The 20,404-nt window shown below is 42.9% G+C and overlaps 1 protein-coding gene across 1 annotated transcript in view; it reads left to right on the top strand.

Moving 5' to 3' along the window:
• Positions 1–20,404, top strand: part of THBS4 (thrombospondin 4) — a 43,134-nt gene that overhangs the window by 12,947 nt on the left and 9,783 nt on the right. The window contains exons 3-13 of the mRNA XM_077759880.1: positions 5,017–5,264; positions 7,959–8,067; positions 8,448–8,530; positions 8,861–8,912; positions 9,125–9,336; positions 10,791–10,928; positions 13,095–13,163; positions 14,897–15,049; positions 18,452–18,556; positions 19,115–19,222; positions 19,467–19,626. Of these exons, the coding sequence (XP_077616006.1) occupies positions 5,017–5,264; positions 7,959–8,067; positions 8,448–8,530; positions 8,861–8,912; positions 9,125–9,336; positions 10,791–10,928; positions 13,095–13,163; positions 14,897–15,049; positions 18,452–18,556; positions 19,115–19,222; positions 19,467–19,626 (1,437 nt within the window). The remainder of the gene's footprint in view (positions 1–5,016; positions 5,265–7,958; positions 8,068–8,447; positions 8,531–8,860; positions 8,913–9,124; positions 9,337–10,790; positions 10,929–13,094; positions 13,164–14,896; positions 15,050–18,451; positions 18,557–19,114; positions 19,223–19,466; positions 19,627–20,404) is intronic.

Below are 20,404 nucleotides of genomic sequence, written 5' to 3'. Positions count from 1 at the left end.
CAGAAAGGCCCGGACTACCTTGAGAGTTTGCTGCCTGCAGGCCAGGTCACTCTGAACTCTTTTGCCCAAGCAGACAAAATATTATCATTCCCAGTTCTTGAAAACTGGTACCTTACTTCATTGCTCTGACATTCAGTACATCATCATATTTTTAACTACCAAGTCCACTTTTTCGAAAAGCACCCTTTGAAAATTCTTCCCCAAGAAAGCACTATTTCAAATGTTCGTGGCTTGGGTTCTCTTTCATCTCTTGCCAGTCACAGGGCTGGTATTTAATCAGGCTGAGCTACATGGTTTCTATGTTGGGCTGGTAGCCAGGCATGGAAATGTAGCCATAAAATCAGGCCCCAAATTTTCTGTGATACAACGATGCTAAGTTTAAATCTTTTTAATGTTTTATTTATTTCTGAGAAAGAGAATTGTGAGCAGGGGAGGGTCAGAGAGAGAGAGAGATACGGAATCTGAAACAGGCTCCAGGCTCTGAGCTAGCTGTCATCCCAGAGCCCGACGTGGGGCTCGAACCCACGAACCATGAGATCATGACCTGAGCCGAAGTCACACGCTTAAGCAACTGAGCCACCCAAGCGCCCCATAAGATGCTAAGTTTAGAAGGAAAGGATTGGTAAAAAAAAAAAATATATATATATATATATACACACCAGTATAAACTGCCCCTCGCATTGTTTAAGAGATTGTGGGTTAAAAAAAATCAGAGTGGATACATGAATACTCTATTTGATCTATTTTTCATTGAATAAATAGCTGTATTTACCATTTTCAAATGCTAAGGGATGTGAGAAAATTAATAAAAATGAGAAACTTGGCCCCAGATTTTATGCTCTAGTAGTGAAGGAATAAACAGATACACTCATACCTATATTTGTATAGCAGTTTGTAGTTTTTGCGTTTTCTTATTTGACCACCACTGAAAACCAAAGCAGATAGGAAGGGCATTCTTACTAGCTCCACTTAATAGTTTAAGAAATGGACACTTAACAAAATGAACAGGCCCAGGGTCACAGAACTATTAAGTACCTGAGTCAAGACTGGACTCGAGTTCTGGAAAAGTCCTGACAAAGTGTTACAGGACTAGAAATGAAGACAGCTGCCAGCCATGGGGAAGAAGGAAGACTTAGAGAAGTAGGGTGCATTTGAGCTGGATCTTCGTTTCAGATGTGTAGCCATGACGGATCAGGAAAGAGAGCGATGGAGCAGAGAGCATTCCACGCAGAAGGAAGGACAAGGGAGGGCAAAGGAGTTAGAGACGGTTAAAGACCTAATACGGGCTGTTCAGCTTGGCTGGGTCATGAAGGCAGGGGGAAGGTTACAGCTAGTCCTGAGATCAGGAGGTTAGATGTTACTTAGGAACCACCAGGGAACTATTGAAAGATTTCATTTCTTGCCTGCGTGTGGCTTTGAGAAAGCAATAACTTGGTCATAAAAGTCCTATGAGGAGCTCAAGCTGTCGGTCTAGGAAAATTGTGCAGACAGAACCCTTCGGTGGGAAGGTGAGGCAGGAGTGGGGTGGACAAAGCCAGCGATAGAACAGAGTCGAGGCGGAAACACCACTTGAAGACCTGTGGTTTTCTACTTGTATCACCAAACAGACTGGTTTCAGCTCGTGGTGAGTGGAGAGGGAGTAAGAGATGGCAGTGTGCCACAGCTGAAGAAACAAAGCTGTACTGATGAATGTTTTCCTGAGTGCGATGCTCCTGGAGGCGGTGACGGCAGAGGTGTGGTTGACCCAGGAGAAGACCACTCCTTGGAGCTTCAGGGGAATGGCTTTGCCCCCCTCCTAGAGGGGGACCTGATGATGTTACTAGCTCTGTAGTCTCCTCTCTGTTTTGCTCTCTCTGCTGTGTGTGTGTTGCCCTAAGATATGGCGAAGTGAGCACTGGAAAAGGGGGCCACAGAGAGGAAAGCAACCATGTCTGTCCTCTCCTGCTCCAACAGTGATTGTTGCCTCTGGAAAAGGTCAGGGAAGCTTCCACCCAGCAGGCTGCAGGCTCCTAGAGCCAGAGCTTTAGACTGGTTCTGGATTCAGTGTGACTGATGTGAAAACAGTGAGTTTTTTGAGCAGGTAGGTGCCTGTCTGCCCTCTGGGGCAGCCTTACTGCTTTGAAGATAAAATAAGTATTGAAGCGCTGAGGCATTGAAACTCCTTAGTTTGCAATAAAAAAGAAAAATGGAAAATGGAAACCATAAGAGAAATGAGAATCGCTGGATTAAATATGAAGAATGGTAAATGCAAAGCACTTGATAATTTTTCTGCTAACAGACATTTTGAAGATGGAAGTTTCCATGAGTCTTCTTTTCCTTTTGTTTCCTCTTGCCGTTGTCACAAGATCTAGGAATGTGAGGAATTTGTCATTTCGGCTTTGCACTGGAATGCAAAGCCAGGCAGAAGTATAGAATCCCCTTAAATAACAGCATGAGCACAACAGTAGGATTTGCTCCCTGCAGTAGATAGTGAATTGCCCCTCTCTCAACTTTGTAATTTATATATGGAACACTTTCCGTGCAATCATTTTATTATTCACTGAAAGTTCATGTTCACGACATTTAATGTGCACCTGTTAGACATAAAGTGCTCCACTGGGTACTCTTTATAAAATTAAACTTAGTGATTCAGTTATGAAAATAAATCATGGCCCACATGCCCTGGAAAGCCTGTTAAAAGCAGGCAAGATGCCCATGAAAATATGTTTCCTTTGAATTCCACACAAATCTCAATTTGGGGAAGAAAACCAGGGCTATTTGTTTTAAGCCACTGTGTGTATCCTCTTAAGCTGTGAATATGAGGCACTGAGGTTGTGGTGTAAGAGAATAAGGAGATGTTGAGTATACATGTCTATGACCTAATTGAAGTTTGGTGGCCCAAGTGGTATTCTCACTGGCCTGTAAAACTCCAGGATTTGTAAAACTGTTCAAAACAATGAGGAAATCAGCTATTAAAAATTGAATTAGTCCATATGTTTTGGTCAATTTTCTCCCTCTTTTGGGTACCATATATGCCTTCAATTTCCAGCTGTGTACTTACTACTTAAATTCTCAACATTATTAAACAGGTAAAAACTCCGGGGTTTCCCCTATTTATAAATAGAATGTATAAATTGCCTCAAGAATTTCTACTCATGTCTGCTTTCTTCTTTCCCACTCTTTCTCTTCCTACCACCATATATAAAATACTATGTTTTATATTAGAGTCATAGAAACGTCTTTTAGCCAGTCTGTCCTGCCAGGTCTTACCAATTGTTTTCTCTTGGTAAGCGAGCAGTGGTGAGCCCATAGGCACAAGGGAAGATCTCCTTATTTCTCCTGGCGTCTCTCTACATCAAAGAACTTAAGGCCATCTGGCCCTCTCCAGCCATGGTCAAATGGAAAAACAGATCTGGTTAGATTTTAGAAGTGGTGGGAATATCCACCTAGACAGTCTAATACATTTGGAGGAAGTCTTCAGATAAACCCTTAAAGTTTCATAGTAGTGATTATTTCCTCTGGCAGTACTACAACATAAACAGGCTGGTTACTCCATGGGGCAGCACCAAGTTGGCATTTACACTCTACAGAAAAGGTACCTGATGGATAGTCCAAGTTACTTGCAACAAATCCTACAGCTTGACAGCAGCACAGTCAGGGTATATGTATATAATTCACTTCTTTTTTTATTTTTATCTTGTATAATACATGTTTCTTATTAAAAAATCAGACAATGAAGATGAGCAAGAAGAATATATCATCCAAGCACCCACCAATGACCATGTTAAAGTTGACATACTTCCTTCTAATTTTCTGCATATTTTTTTCTGAATGAAATTATACTGTGACTCAACCTTTTTATCTCTCCACAAAATACTGGGACTCTTTTTGTGTTTTTAATATGCATCTATTCCATAGTATTCCATTTCATGATTACATTAAAATTTAAGTAGCTAGTGCACACCTTTTATGCATATATTTTGTACCAAATGTTTCTTACATATTCCTGATGATGATTTCTGGTAATGAACTTGGTACCTGTGGGTGAATCTGGAGGTGTTCTTGGTAGACTCACTTAGCCCTTAAAAACAAACCACTTTGGTTTTTAGAGTAAACCTCACCTGCTGGGTTTTACTCTCAAAGGCTCAGCATCCAGGAACACTTTAGCTCAGGGTTCAATAAATTCAAGACAGTAATGCAGTAAAAAGCAAGACAGAAAACCAGAATCTTAAAATTTATAAGAATTTTTATTTAACAAGAAGTGGAAATGCTTGAGCTTAAAGAGATATGTGAAGAGATAGCTACCTACATAGAAAAAGAAAAACAAACAGAAAATAAGGTTGTGGATCTTCTTCCTAGTCCTTCTTTTGCAACCATGGATACCTTCAGTTTTCGAACTGAGCATTGTGAAATTGAAGATGGGTTGCAAAGGGACAGTATGACAGATAATACTCCATTCAGTATATGCTTACAAAGGCCTGTGCATTGTTCGCATTCCTTTAGTCATGGAATAAACTATGGGTCAGTTTCAAATTCTAATCCTGCCACTTACTATGTCCTTGTATAAGTTCCTTCACTTACCTGACGTTCACTTTTGTCATCTGGGGTTATTCCAGTTTGGTAGTGTTGCAGCGACTAGAAATTAAGTGTTAAAAGCAACTGAGGGCAGCACACAGCTCCATCGTAGTGCTTAATAGATGTTTGGTAAATTCATGAATTTATGCATTCAGGAGCTTATTTTGGATTTCCATTGACTTTTTGATGAGTTCTGCTTGCTATTGTACTCATCACTGTCTGAAATTGTTTATTTTCAGATTGCTACTTAGTGCCTGTCTTTCCATGAGCACAAAATCCTTAGCAACAGAGTGGGTTGTGAGTGCCTAGGATAATGGCTGGCACACAATGTGGTGAATATTTATGGTTCCAACTTGCTTGCATTGTTTCTAGTAACCCAGCCTGTGACCTAGAGGCTGTTCAGCAGAGATTTGCCACCCATTCTCCTTTTCTCATCACTAATTGATATGTGCTTGGTTCCAGCCGTCCTCCGTTACCTGAAGAATGATGGGAGGATTCATTTGGTGGTTTTCAACAACCTGCATCTGGCCGACGGCAGGCGGCACAGGGTCCTTCTGAGACTGACCAATTTGCGGCGAGGGACTGGCTCTGTAGAGCTCTACGTGGACTGCACCCAAGTGGATTCTGTTCACAACCTCCCCAGAGCCTTCTCTGGCTCTTCCCAGAGTCCTGAGTCCATTGAATTAAGGACTTTCCAGAGGAAGGCACAGGTATGATCCCACAAACCTTTCTCCAATGTGAAAAGAGCCAAGGCTCAGGAAATGTGGAGGAGTATGCTGAGGTCATGGGTGGGTCTCATTCTGGGTGCATAATTAGCATTACCTGTAGAGCTTAAAAAACTATTGATAGAGGGCCCACCCTCAAAACACATTGAATCAGATTCTATAGATGTGGTGCCTAGGCATAAGTATTTTTAATAATGCTGCTTCTAATGGGAAGCTATAATTGAGAGCCATTGCTTTAGATGATGAGTGAAGACTTTATGTGTATAATTGTGAAGTCAGAAAGGAATAGCAAAAATTTGAAAAACAATCTTAGAGGGCCTCCTGACTGGCTTAGTTGGTAGAGCATGTGACTCTTGATCATGGGTTCTTGTGTCTGAGCTCCACATTGGGCATAGAGATAACTTAAAAACGAAATCTTAGAGCAATAGGATGATCTATTTTTAATCTTTCTATAATGATATTNGTAGTGAGTGTGTGTTTAGGAATTTGTCCATTTCTTCTAAGTTGTCCTGATATTACTATTTTTAATGAAAGTGAAAAAGAATGATTGGAAATGCCAAGCACTAAGAACAACATTTTTCACATGTCTTATTAGAGCAGTCCTAGCAAAAAGGACCTTGCTGCCAAGTCCTTTTAGTTCCATGAGGCCTTAACAGTCCCAGCACCTCTTTTCTGTTTTATGACATGTTGATGGTATTTTTTATTATATCATGGCACCTTCTCTAGAAATTGCCATATATATGTCCTTTAAATTTTTGTGCTAGGAAATATATTTTGTTTACTATAAAGAACTAGCATTCTTTGTCCTTCCCATTTATTATAACTGGTCATAGTTCCTGAATTTTACCTTCCATTAATGTAGAAGTCAAAATCAGTAACTATGTTCATCTGTTATGGCCCATAATGTTATCTTCTGTGTCTCAATCTTCATTTCCATTTCTATCTTATTAGTTTATTGTATGTGCTTTAGTTACAAGCTGCTCTGAGCCCTTTGTACAAAGAGGCTGGGTATAAGCAATAATTTCCATTACAACTAGGAATGCTGAGTTTTACATAATAATAGAAAAACAATGAAGCTGATACTAGAATTTTGTGCTTGGAGAATTGGAAGCATTTGCAAGCAGAAATTGCAAGAAAGCTAAAATGCTAGGGTTTTGTTTTGTTTTGTTTTACTTTGTTTTTGCAGAAAAAGAGAGATGTATATAGATTTAGTATAGTTTTTTTATGTTTTTTTATTTATTTTTTTACAAATAGTTTATTGTCAGATTTAGTATAGATTTTTATAGAGAGAAAAAAGTAGCAAAGAGAGATATGCAAAACTTTATTTCTGAATCCTCAAAATAACCCAGATAATCAGGTCAGTCAGAAATTGTGTCACTGACCATTTCAGAATTTAGTGTGTGCCACTAAATAAGTCAGTTTCTAAAAGCCAGGAGTCAGCCATGTCAAGGTCATGAGAAACTACACTCATTGGAATTTTTTCAAAAGTTCTAAATCCTTAGACTGTCAGAGTCTATAGTGTTCTGTCTTCATAGTCACCTTCTTATTTATTCAGTCAGCTAACAAATAGGCATATTCGAGGTGTTATGGAAAGCCTGGTGGTTAAAATAGTCATGGCCCGCCTCCATAGAGCTTATAGCCTGATGTCCAAAACCATATCTGTTACATAGCATGTGTTGCATACATCTTAACTTAGCTAAATTAGAAAGCAGAATTCCTCTGAAAATCCTTAGTATCCTCATTTTTATTTTTTTTAATTTATTTTTAATTTTAATTAACATACAGTGCAATATTGGTTTCAGGAGTAGAATTCAGTGACTCATCATTTACATGCATCACCCAGTGCTCACCATAACAAGTGCCCTCTTCAGTACCCATCATCGATCCAGCCCATCCCCCACCCACATCCCTCCATGAGCCCTCAGTTTGTTCTCTATTGTTAGGAGTCTCTTGTGATTTGCTTTCTTTCGTCTCTCTTCTTCCCCACCTTCCCAGATATTCATCTCTTTTATTTAAGTTCCACATATGAACATCCTCATTTTTAAAATAAGGGTGATAACTACACTGGCAGTTAACATAAACTTTTTTTGTCATGAATATATAATAATGGGTATGATTAAAAATTACAAAATAAAGTGGTGAGTAAATTGACTTTGTGATTAAAAACGAATGATTGATACCAACCAATAATGTGAAAATACCTAATAGTCATAGAATATACTGTTTATTCATTCTAGCCCAAGGAAATCAGGGTCTTTGCTAAAAGCTGGAGCGAGGTATCCTAAAAATAATAGCGTTTAAAATTGAGATCAGTGTCTTTTTTATTGCAGTCTAAACTCCATAAATAAATTCCAGACAATTCTTAAGAGGTGCCTGCCACAAAATAACTTGTTTACCATAAAAGCAAAAGCTTTTCCTCTTCTTGGAGCCACCTTGATGAACCTTCAGGCAAATGGGATGCCAGCATTTTCCTAGGCTTTTGGCTACTTCCATATTTGCTTCAGTCAAAAGGATAGGGCTGGCAGGTATTCGGAAAACTCAAACCCACAAAATTATGCAAGGTGTCAGAGTCCAAGTATACAGGGCTACTTACTCTGTTAGGAAAATTGTGTGAGTATGCAAGCACATTGGTTTTTTAACAGCATCAGCAATGTGTGGTATGAATGTGATTTCTTCCAGGATTCCTTGGAAGAGCTGAAGCTGGTGGTGAGGGGCTCGCTGTTCCAGGCGGCCAGCCTGCAAGACTGCTTCCTACAGCAGAGTGAGCCACTGGCCACCACAAGCACAGGTGCGGGCTCTTAGGCAATTTGCACACCCTCATCAATGCAGATAAACCCTGAGCCCCCAAGTGGGTTAGGTCCCCTCACTGAAAGGTAGACTTCAGTAGAGCACCACTACGGGAGGTGTCTACAGAAATCAAGCTCTTGTGGCAGAGTCCAGAACAAGAAATATTTCCATTGTACTTTTATTTTTATCACTCATGAATTTGGGCTAACAGCCATAGGCATGACTATCATTTTTTTTTTAGGTGAATTGGATGAATTACTTCCAGTTAAATTCCTCTCCTAGGGTTTTTGTCATGATTCCTTGGGAAATTGTTTGTTTTTGAGCCATGGTAGCAATGTCTGTTAGTGGCTGAATGCTCCTTGCCTTTTGCTATTGCTACAGGAGACTTTAATCGGCAGTTCTTGGGGCAAATGACCCAACTCAATCAGCTCCTGGGAGAGGTGAAGGATCTTCTGAGACAGCAGGTAACAAGGAGGGCACAGCATGAGAAATCACTAGTCCTATCAGAGAAGCTCATCATAGGAGCTAGTGGAGGTGCAGAGGGAGCAGGGCAGGGAGACGGACCTGGGGGCAGACCTCAGGTGGCCCCATGTGACCCAGTACCCTGGAGGTCTGTTTGAAGGGATCTGGAAGTGGGGGACGGGTGTGTGATAGCTCTGCTTGGAGCCATCAAAGGCTACATTAGCACTACCTTAAGAAATGTTTACTGGATTGCTACACATGGATTCTTTCATTCCTGGATTATATATCACACACTCCTTTTTCATCCTGTTTTTCCCTTCCCATTTCTAAAGGTCAAGGAAACATCATTTTTGCGAAACACCATAGCCGAGTGCCAGGCTTGCGGTAAGTGCTGTTCTAGTAACTGCTTCATCCTGGGTTGGATGAGCAGGTGAGAACTGATGAAGGGCCATGGAGTGAGGCTACATTGACTCTGGTTTCTGGAGGTTTGGCACAGAGTTGGAGGGAAGAAGTTCATTGGAAAATCAAATTGCATTTTGAATCAGCTATGTTTTTCTGGTGGTCAAAAAGTCTGCGGATTATTGGCTTTCTTCTAGGTCCACTGAGCTTTCAGTCTCCAACCCCGAACACACTGGTGCCCCCTGCATCCCCAGCACCCGCGACACCCTCGACACCCCCAGTGCGCCGCTGTGATTCCAACTCCTGTTTCCGCGGCGTCCGATGTACCGACACCAGAGATGGCTTTCAGTGTGGGCCCTGCCCCGAGGGCTACACAGGAAATGGGATCACCTGTTCTGATATTGATGAGGTAGAAGTTCAGCTACCTGGGACAGGAGTTCCCTAAGTATCTTGTACACCCTACAGCTTATGGAAAGGAAGCCAGGTTGATGATGAAGGGATAATGTGGGCTGTCCTCCAGGTGACATAAATACTACTCCCTCCTGAATCCTTAGAGACCATGAGGCCCCATGAGCAGCAGGAGGAAGGAGGCATAACACCCGGTTGTGGCTGTGGTCCTAATATCTCCTCTCTGTGTTTCCAGCTGCTCTGGTGGGCCATGTCACTAAAGTGCTGAGATTTGTACCCCAACATTGATTATTTCTCTCATGCAGTCAGTGTTACAGTTTTTATTTTTCTACACTTCTGCAAACGTGAGAGGGGGAAGATCTGTGTGAGGGTATATTTCAGGGATTGCAGCTAACTCCTTCAGGTTAGAAGTGCAGACGGGAATCTCAAACCAAAAAGTCCTATGAGTAACCAAAAGTGCTAAGGGATGGAGCCAGAAAGACATACGGCAAATGCAGGCTGTTTGGCCAGCTTGCAAAAGCCTCTGAAGGAGATTGTTTCGAGACCATGGTTAGCCAGTCGTTAGTCTGGTCCCAAAGCAGTGTTTACAGTACGTAGCAAGGCAGCCACCAGAATGCCTTTCCCCTCCCACCAAGATAGAGGAGTAGTAGAAGGAGAAAGAAGGGTGCATGCGAAGAGTTTAGGTGTGTGTGTACACACACACACGCATACATACGCTCCCTCCCTCCCTCCTGCAGGCTTCTGGTAGCACTCAGCTGATTACTTTCCCAGGTAGTAACAATTAAGATGGTCTGTAGTAATCCCGCAGTTGGAGAAACATCTGTACATGTTTCACAGAACTGCATCTGGTTTTTATCTGTGAGCTGGAATTTTCCTCCTTTTGAAAGGGCAGGAAGTGGTCATGTTTTTTACATTAGTTGAAACGGTTAAAAAAAAAATCAGAACCAATCTCCTAGACTACCAAGAGCCTTCAAACAGCCGTGGACTCTACAGGGCATGAAGGCAGGCACAGACCCTGATAGATCACATCTTGCTGAAAAAACAACAGCTACCCTGGCTTTGTCTTCTCGAGAATTTTTTCATTTGAGAATTTGGTTCAGTAATGCATCTGGATTTTCATCTTAACAGTCAGCTGACAGGCGGTCCAAGAACACTGTCCTTTCACAATGATTTTAAATTACAAGGTAGAATATCAGGGAATTTACACTGGGAGGTAGACTGATTATCATTAAGGACCTTTTCCACTTGGCTGTGCCATTATTCTGTAATACAGCAAAGCCCACTAAAAGGCAACCTCATTCTGTCTGTAACTATGAAATTCGAAGACTTTATATCCTTTTACCATGTTGGTCACCAAGAAATGGGTAGTTAAGTAAATAAGCATGTGTCCAAATAGGTGAATGAGAGTTTGTGTTTTCTCCATGTGGCTAAAGACTTGGTGTGTTTTTTTCCCAGTGCAAATACCATCCCTGCTACCCAGGTGTGCGCTGTGTGAACTTGGCTCCTGGCTTCAGATGTGATGCCTGCCCCGTGGGCTTCACAGGGCCCATGGTGCAGGGTGTTGGGATCAGTTTTGCCAAGATAAACAAGCAGGTGGGCTGAAGTTATGGTCTTTCTATGCATTTTTTATCTTAAATACCAAGAGAAGAACTTGGGTTTGTTCCCACCTCTTTGATTGTAACCCTTTACCTCCTTGAACAGCCAATGCCATGTGGAATGCCATGGTGCACAGGAGAAAATGAGGAAGTTTTCTAACTCATTTCTGAGTATAGACGTTCATAATCTCTAGCAGGGAGGAAGCCATTAAATCAGGATAATAAAGTATTGCTAGGAAAACAGTGAGTGGGGTAGTACTAAATATGTGGCTTGATTTCAGACTTACTCTGGTAGCCATTGAACATTTTGTCCTGCAGAATAACTTGAGAATCAAGGAAACAAATAAAAGCTTTGAAAAATTAGGTCACTTTTACAGAGTCATTGTTGCTGATAAGAAGCTGCTTTAGAGATGAGAGGATTTCAAGAGTAAAAATAATCCCCTGAGGAAACCCCTCTTCTTCTCATATAAGCTATAAATTGCCATAGAGCACTTGAGCACTTTATGACAGTCTCCATTTATTTCCAAATGTTCTATATCCTGGCCATTATTTAACTGACTGACTGTGAAATTCTTTTTGATGTTTGAAGCCCTTAAAAATGGTTGGTCTATAAATATATTTTACTACCTTAGGGAAATTATTAGGTTTGAAGAAGGGCAGGGGTTCATTATTTTCTAGCTGCCTATCAAAGGATTCTAGAGGGCATCATTTTTTAAGACTAGAAAAAAGGCAAGCTGGACACCTAAGAGTGACAAGAAACCATTAGAGTAAGGACCCAAAGCTTTTCTTCCTTTCCTCCAAAGACAAAAATCTCTAAGGCTAAACCAAGGAAAATAGACAAAATGAAATAGATGGTGCTTTGTGTAAGATAGGAGCACTGCCCCGTGGATTTCCAGTAATGTGGTAGACTGCACTCAAGTAGAAGGGAGCCACCCTGCTAAAACTTAACAAATTAATGCTCATGGGAGGTAGGATCTGGGTATCAGTCTAAGAGTGGGGATCTGGGATATTAGCACCTGTGTGGATATAGCAGATGTAGTCTTGGACCTTTAGAAAGATCTAACACTGCTTCATAAAGCCATGAACCCTTCCCAGTTACAAGGAGATGAGAAAACTACCAGCTCCCCAAACCAACAAGGAAACTTCATGTCATTTTTGGGACATGGTTGACCAAAAGGAATATTGCTCACAACAAATCAAAGCTCCAGGTTGGTACTGTATACCCTTATGAGCTTCAAATCTATGGTACAGATATAACGTGGAAATACAAGCCAGATAATTTACATAAAAGATAGCCCCGGTGCGGTAAAATCGCTAGGGCCCTGGCTCATGTCAAAGCCATAGCACTTGTGAAGAGACTCTGAAACCTAGCGCCAGCGAATCATGCAAAAACAGGGTACTACAGATATGTTGTTCATAAACATTTTGTTCATTAACAAAAATAGTGATTGATATGAATAAGCTACCCTGAGGAAACATGATAAATAGAAAACCATTCAAAAGGATAAAGAGGAAAAGGAAGGAATAGATACCATAATTTAAAAATAGGGCAATGGGAAAAATAAAAGGCAACTTTGAAAAATAGGTTAAACTTAATCAATGAAAAATGTAATGATTGACATTAAAAACTCGATGAGCAAGCAGCTATCAGAGAATGTATAGATTGGAAGGTGTAACTAGAAATCCTCCAGAATGCAAAACAGAAAAATCAAGATATGTGAAAATGTGAACAAGGAGTTAAGAGCCAAAAGGAGAGATTAATGAGAAAGTCCAATATTGGCTTAATTGCAGTTCTAAAAAAAGAATTGAAAGTGTAGGAGCAGAGGGAAGCTGAGAATTTTCAAGAACTGAAGAAAGCTAGGAATCCTCATATAAAAGTCCATCGAGTGCCAAGCAGGATAAAGAAGTACTTTTTGAGTAAAAAGGTTGTGGGAACAGATGAATCATACACATTGTGTTTTCTCAACACTTAAAATCCCAAGGCAGCAACTATCGTTTGAAATTAGGTTAAGTACAGATTGGTACAAACGTGAGGAGGCCAACATGACGCTCCTGTTATCATTTTACCTGAAATTCATGTCTTTAGCCAAAAGTACCAAAACAAAGCAAAATTTATTTGCATTTCTGCTTAAACGGAGTCTGTCTTTAAACTTTCCTGTACTAGGTCTGCACTGACATGGATGAGTGTCAAAACGGAGCGTGTGTTCTCAACTCTATCTGTATTAACACTCTGGTAAGTATTTTTCATGGCTGATTTTTTAAAAAAAACATTTTTATATTTTAAAAATGTGAAGAGCTTCTTAGTTTATACAGTTCAGAATATACATTTTATTGACGATGACACAATCCCCAAATAGCACTCATTATTTTTATAAATCTCTTAAGAAGTCATTTTATTAAAATGCTTCGCCCTTAGGAGGTCTAAAGTGTATATATTTAGGTTTTATTTCTGAAAGTTCTTGTCAACTGATTCCACAATAGAGGTGTGGCCCACTAAACCATCGACAAGAGAACTACTTAATTCCATTTGTGACTACTTCTAACTTTATGTCCCTGGGAAAGTCATTCCGTCTCTAGGTTCCTAGTTTCCTTGTATGCAAAACAATTTTATAGAGCCTGGGTGGCTCACTTGGTTAAGCATCCGACTTCAGCTCAGGTCATGACCTCACAGCTCGTGAGTTCAAGCCCCACATCAGGCTCTGTGTTGAAAGCACAGAGCCTGGAGCCTGTTTCAGATTTCTGTGGGTGTGTGTCTCTCTCTGTCTCTCCCCCCCTCCTCCACTCATGCTCTGTCACACTCTTTCTCTCTCTCTCAAAAATGAACATCATAAAAAAATTTTTTGACCTTTTATAAATATCAAGTCCTTTATTTTAGTTCTCACAACAACCTTGTCACTAGGCACTGTTATTCCCATTTTACAGTGGAAGAAACTGAGCTCCAGAAAAGTAACTGGGCCAAGGCCATGCCTCTTCTAGGACTTCCAGTCTGGCTGCAGAGCCTGTGTTCCTACCCACATCCTCTGCCACCTAGGAATATATAGGGATTGTTGCTGCTTAGGTATTTACCAGGGCCTTATCAGTGAGTCTGCAGATACAGATTTGGGAGATACTGACATAAAGGTAATAACTAAAGTCACCCTGGGGGACGAAAACTAGACATTGGAGCCATCTAGAAAGTAGAACTCCAGAGAACCTCAAAAATGGGCCAAGGGAAATGAGCAGCAGCCAAGAAAAGGAGAGAACTGACCAAATGGAGCAACCCAGTGAGGCCAGTAGATCAAGGAAGACCACTGGAGTCGGCAGTAAGAGGTTGTTAATGACAAAAATCATTGAACCCTGTAGTTGACATGGTTGTCTTTAATGAAATGTAATTTTATCTCCGTAAAGCTGTTTTAAAAAAAAAAGCCGTGGCTGGTGGAAGTGGCGCTGTGGCGGGGCTGACAGCTCATTTGCCAGGCTTCTCCACAGCAGCCTACCTCATCAAGGATTCTCAGTGCAAGGCCACTGACGTTTCTCGGTACAACTGTTCTTTGTCACTCCATTTTTAAAAAGCCAAAGGAACAGTTTTTTAAAAAATGCTTTTTTCCTCCCCTAGCATGCTTTCCAATCAAACCGTCTCCCTTGTCCACAGAATAAATTCCCTGTGCCTCCCAGGGCTTCGCTGACACCATCAGCCCCTTCCCCCTTGTCTTCCATGGCAGAGCGGGCAAGTCCTGGTGATGGAGGTTCACTCCAGCCTTCGTCCATCTTCCCTGCTCTTCCCTCATGCCTGCGTGGCTCGCTGCAGCTTCCATGCTGGCGGTGTCTTCCTTGGCATTCACACAGTCTTCCAAGATGTGCACATGAAAGTACAGGCAGGCATGAGTGTCCCTAAATCTTGGCATCACTGAGTACATACAAAAAGAGACAGAATTGTGGGAGCTATGCTCACAGCTCTGAGCCCAGCCTCATCATCTATCTTTGCAGGGATCTTACCGCTGTGGGCCTTGCAAACCAGGGTACACTGGTGATCAGACGAGGGGATGCAAAACTGAAAGGAGCTGCAGAAATCCTGAGCTGAATCCTTGCAGCGTGAATGCACAGTGCATCGAAGAGAGGCAGGGGGATGTGACATGCGTGGTAAGTTGTCTGTCACCTGCTGGATGATTTTTTTCCTCTTCTGTTTCAAACACCAACCCCTCCCCAGTTTCTGGTTGCTTCCAGGTAAAAGGTACTCAAAAGTAAAAACATTTCAACTGAGATAAACACAGAATATAATAGTATCAGAGTCAGCTGAATTCACGGAGAGCAATATGAAGTCCATCAAACATCAGCTGCCTTTTCTCTCTCTCTTGGCTATGGGTTGACACTATTCCTTCAGGCACATCAGCAGTAGAGCCCTCACCCCCAGGTGTCCTCTGTGGAGAGCTAAGAAGTGAGCAGCAAGAAGTGAAGGAGCCTCCTTTCCTCCCTCCCATCTACTGCCCTATTTGTTCGTGGACCCTATTAGCATACTGCTGTCCTTTCTAGCTCTCCTCAGAATCTGGCCTGATGCTCCAGGAGGCAGGTTGCAGGGAAGTGGTGGGCTGTTGTTGGCTAAACTCTCAGAGAACCCTCCTGTCGTCTGCCAGTGAGCGGGAGGGGACAGAGGGCACTTTTCTGTCTCCACCTACACCCGGATTCAGGAATAGCTCAGCGGTTGGTCACTCTTTTCTCTGTGCCTTTCCCAACTCTAGAGCCCATCTGGGGAGGAGGTGGCTGGCGAGAGAGCAGGCCAGTCACCGGCTGACATGTATCTCATGCCAGATGGGTGATGCTGGGCCCTTGGTGAATAAGAAGGTCCATTCCTGCCATCCGCTCCTGAGTCTTCAGGGCTTGTAGGCAGTGAGAAATCAGCCGCTTCAGCTGTTTGTCTCTCCTTCCCAGTAAGTCAGGACCATGGCAGGTGGCCCTTCAGATTCTGGGACTCACAGGTTCATGATGATCACTTCTGAGCAGCAGGATGGATTCTGGGAGACACTTCCTTCTCTATACCTCGAACTTAGACTTCTTTATCACTATGCTAACAAAATTTTCTACTGGGAGCATATGGCCTTTCCAACAGGAGAAATGAGAAGAGTCAAAATGAAGCTGAAGAAATGTAGTAACACCCCTTCTCTCTGGCAGCACAGAGTCTATAACAAGGTCCTGGAAAGGAGCAAGCTGGGTCAGAGGGACAAAGCCCACAACTTGGCTAGGTCCTGTTCCAGGATATGTTGATTACCATTGAGAGGCGAGTGTAAATCTGTGTTTAAATCCTAATTTTCTGTGAACAAATTAATGACTTCCCTGGGATGGTGGGTGATGGAGCTCTTAATATGTTTTTGAATTTGTAATAAGGCACGACGACAGATGGTAAAGGATTAATACACTTGGTGTGACTACTAAAATAATTTAATCTGCCAGAAAATGGCTCATTAAAAATGTATCTGTTCCTAGATGAAATTTTTTTCTTTCGTTAAAATGAGTCAAGGACCATACCCCATGGCCAGGCTTTCCAGGCCTTCCAAAGACCCACTGAAGCAATTGCACGGAAATAGGGGCACTTATGGGTGGGGTGTCTTTGGCCTCCTGCCTTCTAAATTCCCGGTTGCAGAAGGAGAGCATGGGTGATTGAAAAGAGGCAGGCTGCCACTTAGGAAGTCACTGGTCTTCAATCACCTTTTGATTAGCAAGGCCAGGAAATGTCATGTTTATTCATGTCAAGTTCATTTTCCCTAAGCCCTGCTTCTGTTCCTCAGCCTCTCTGCCCTCTCCCTGCCTTTCTGGTTCCCTGTCCTTTTCCAGGTCCTCTTCCTCACTGTTCCTTCCACTGTTCTGCCTGCCCCGTCTGCAGGGGTCTGTCCTGTTCCTGGGCTGAGCCCCCAGGTTCCACCTCATGCCCAGGGCCCCACTTATGGAATAATTTCTTTTGTCCTTGGTTTGCCAGTCATCCTTGCTCAAGAGCCTGGTTGTCTCTCCTACAATGGGGTAACAGTGACCTTGCAGTATCCTTGTAAGGATTGGAGACAATGGTTACAGAATCTGGTACGGAATAACTCTTTTTTTTTTTTTTAAATGTTTTATTTATTTCTAGGAGAGAGAGAGAGAGAGAGACAGCGTGAGCAGGGGAGGGTCAGAGAGAGAGGGAGTGACAGACTCTGAAACAGGCTCCAGGCTCTGAGCTGGCAGTCAGCACAGAGCCCGACGCGGGGCTCGAACCCACGAACCGTGAGATCATGACCTAAGCGAAAGTCGGACGCTTAACCGACTAAGCCACCCAGGCGCCCCCGGAATAACTCTTGATGTCTGTTATGCTGGCAGTGAAGTCAGGGCTGGTGACGACAGGATACTTGGGTAGACTTCTCCAGGGTTGGAGAGAACACACAGGCCTATCCCTGCACCTGTGGGAATCTTCTTCTGTTAAAAGGGCATGAATAAAGGTAAAGTACCTCAGGAGGTTACTCTTTTGATGGAAATTGATTTAGAATACTGTTAAAATCAGAGATATGATGACGGTTCAAGAGTGATAAGAGAAGTGCCACAAAAGCCACATGTACTCATTTCTGCTGGGAGAGGAAATTGAATAATCATAAGGAGAACAGGTTAACGGTAACTCTAAATGACACATGCCCTTTGAACCAGGAATTCCACACTAAGAAGCTAGTACGGGTACAGAATGACAAAGGTACAAAATAACCTGTTGTAGCCTTGTTTGCAATAGAAAAGTGTTTTAAAAACCGGACACCCATCAGTAGAGGACCGGTTGAATTCATTAAGGCACATGACTACCACTTTGGCTATGATATATCTGTGACCGTTAAAAAGAGTGACATGAATCTACTTGGAGTGATACGGAAAAAGTTCCAAGGTATGATGTTAATTCTTTTTAATTTTTTTTTAAATAAGGACAGAACAGTGGATATAGGTGCTGTCAGTTGTTCTAAAGGTCAAAAGGAGAACAAGAATCTGTGTATTTGTTTGTGCATGGTGTATCTGTGGAAGTATCCATAATAATGGATTGCCTGAGTCAAAGGAATAGGAATGGGGAGGAGTTTTCGCTCTATAGCTCCCTTTGTACCTTTTGATTCATTACACTATTCAAAAACTAATAGTTTTGGGGCGCCTTGGTGGCTCAGTCGGTTAAGCGTCCGACTTCGGCTCAGGTCATGATCTCATGGTTCATGGGTTCGAGCCCCACGTTGGGCTCTGTGCTGACAGCTCAGAGCCTGGCGCCTGCTTCAGATTCTGGGTCTCCTCCTCTCCCTGACCCTCCCCTGCTCACACTGACTGACTCTCTCTCTCTCTCTCTCTCTCTCAGAAGTAAATAAAACATTAAAAAAATTTTTTTTAAATCATAGTTTTAAAATCCTACCCAAGAAGGTGGTGTAGCTCTGGGCCCTCCCTCTGGGGATGTGCAAACAGTTAGCAAGGATTCACAGGGTCAGAGCGGAGGCTCTTTTCAGCCACCTGCCTCCTACCAGGCTCAGCATCCCAAGCCTCTCCTGGGCTTTCCCTTCACAGTGTGGCATTGGTTGGGCTGGCGATGGCTATATCTGTGGAAAGGATGTGGACATTGACAGTTACCCCGATGAAGAACTGCCATGCTCTGCCAGGAACTGCAAGAAGGTAAGGAGGGCACACAAGAAAAACACTGCATTTGCTGGGGGCTTTCCAGAGCCACAGTTTATATGGGGGAGAGATCCTATGGGTTCTATTTAAAATTGCATTTTGAAAGTAGCTGTGTCTCAAATATAGCAAAACAGCCATCAACAGGAAAGTGAGGCTGCTACAGTCAATCTTGAGGTTAGAAAGCATGTCTGACCTAAGACAGATGTAGACAAGGGTGGGGAAAATATGGAGAAGTTGATAAAAGGGTACACACTTGGCAGGCATAAGATGAATAAAGCCTGAGGATCTCATGTATAACATGGTGACTGTAGTTGGTAACACTGTATTGTCTAATTGCAATTTGCTAAAAGGGTAGAACTTCAATGTTCTCACACACAGACACACAAAGCGTCAATATGTGAGATGCTGAATGTGTTAACTCAATGGTGGGAATCTTTTCGCAATATAAAGGTATATTAAATAATCACAGTGTACACTTCGAATATATTAGAATTTTACCAGGTATACATCAATAAAACTGAAAAATAAGTCAGATGTAGATGTCTCTCTTCTCAGGATAACTGCAAGTATGTGCCAAATTCTGGCCAAGAAGATGCAGACAGAGATGGCATTGGAGACGCTTGTGACGACGACGCAGATGGAGACGGGATCCTGAACGAGCAGGTACTCGCTCTGCCGGGAGGGCGAGTGAATTGCCACACATCAGGGAAGCAGAAGAAAGCCTGTGAGGTCACCTGTTTATATTAGTCGTCCCCCATGGTAGTTGCCGTGCCTGAGATCCGGTGGCATCGCAGCTCTCTCCTGCGCTCTGCCAGTGCATGACAACGGGGATGGAGGCTCGCTGGCAGGACTGGGGACCTTGGAGGGATTCAGTAAACTCTTAGTAAATGGACTTCCGATCCTTTAGGATAACTGTGTCCTGACTCACAACGTGGACCAAAGGAACAGTGACAAAGATATCTTTGGGGATGCCTGTGACAACTGCCGGAACGTCCTGAATAATGACCAGAAAGACACTGATGGAGATGGAAAAGGCGACGCCTGTGATGACGACATGGATGGAGATGGTGGGCTTGTCTTGCTTTGTCTTTTATGTGGGACTCATGTGTCCTTTGCCCTTGTTCCCTGTTAGGAGCAGAAATAGGATTGTTAACTCACAAGGCCTCCCCCATGGAGTGGTTTCCTGCAGCCTATGTCTGGCCCACCTGTTTCTATGCCAGGAGATGCCATAGGCCGCTTCTCTATTTCAGAACCCTGGGGGTTGCTGGAACTCTGCATCATTGCCAGAAACTGTGTGGGGATTACTTCAACCAGTGTCTTGCCAGGGCTCTGTCTTCATAGGGCCTGTGTCTTCCTAGAAAGAGTGTATCTTTCCTCCCACCCGGCCCCCTTCCCACCTGTGAGATTCCTGGGAGCAGAGAATTGAATGAGGGGGCCTTGAGCCAGGGTCACAGGCTACAGCCTCGGATCCAGCCCCTCTTGCAGAGAGTAGGGCATCTCCCGGAAACGTGTCCATCCCCTGCCTATTTTGGGAAGAGCGTGGAGGCAGGAAGGCTGCCTTGCCCAGCTCCAGGCTCCACTGAAGAGGCCTTCTAGTGTGGGCTGTGTGAATGGCACCCCCAGGCGCACAGTTTGAGCTCTGGAGCCTCTAAGGATGTGAGGCAGAACATTTGTTTCTGTGTAGCCTCCACAGCATATAGATGACAACCATCAAAGTATAGGATGGATCTGATAGTTTTTGAAAAACATTTCACATCACAAGGGCTTTGAAGGAAAATCTTTTAAGAAATGTACTCCTGGGCCTCCACCCACACAGCCACCCAACACACACACACATGCGCGCAC

Source organism: Crocuta crocuta, unplaced genomic scaffold (genome assembly GCF_008692635.1).
Source record: "Crocuta crocuta isolate KB4526 unplaced genomic scaffold, BGI_CrCroc_1.0 scaffold162, whole genome shotgun sequence".
Lineage (NCBI taxonomy): Eukaryota > Metazoa > Chordata > Mammalia > Carnivora > Hyaenidae > Crocuta > Crocuta crocuta.
Note: the sequence above shows the minus strand (reverse complement) of the source record. Positions and strands in the feature narration are given on the sequence as shown.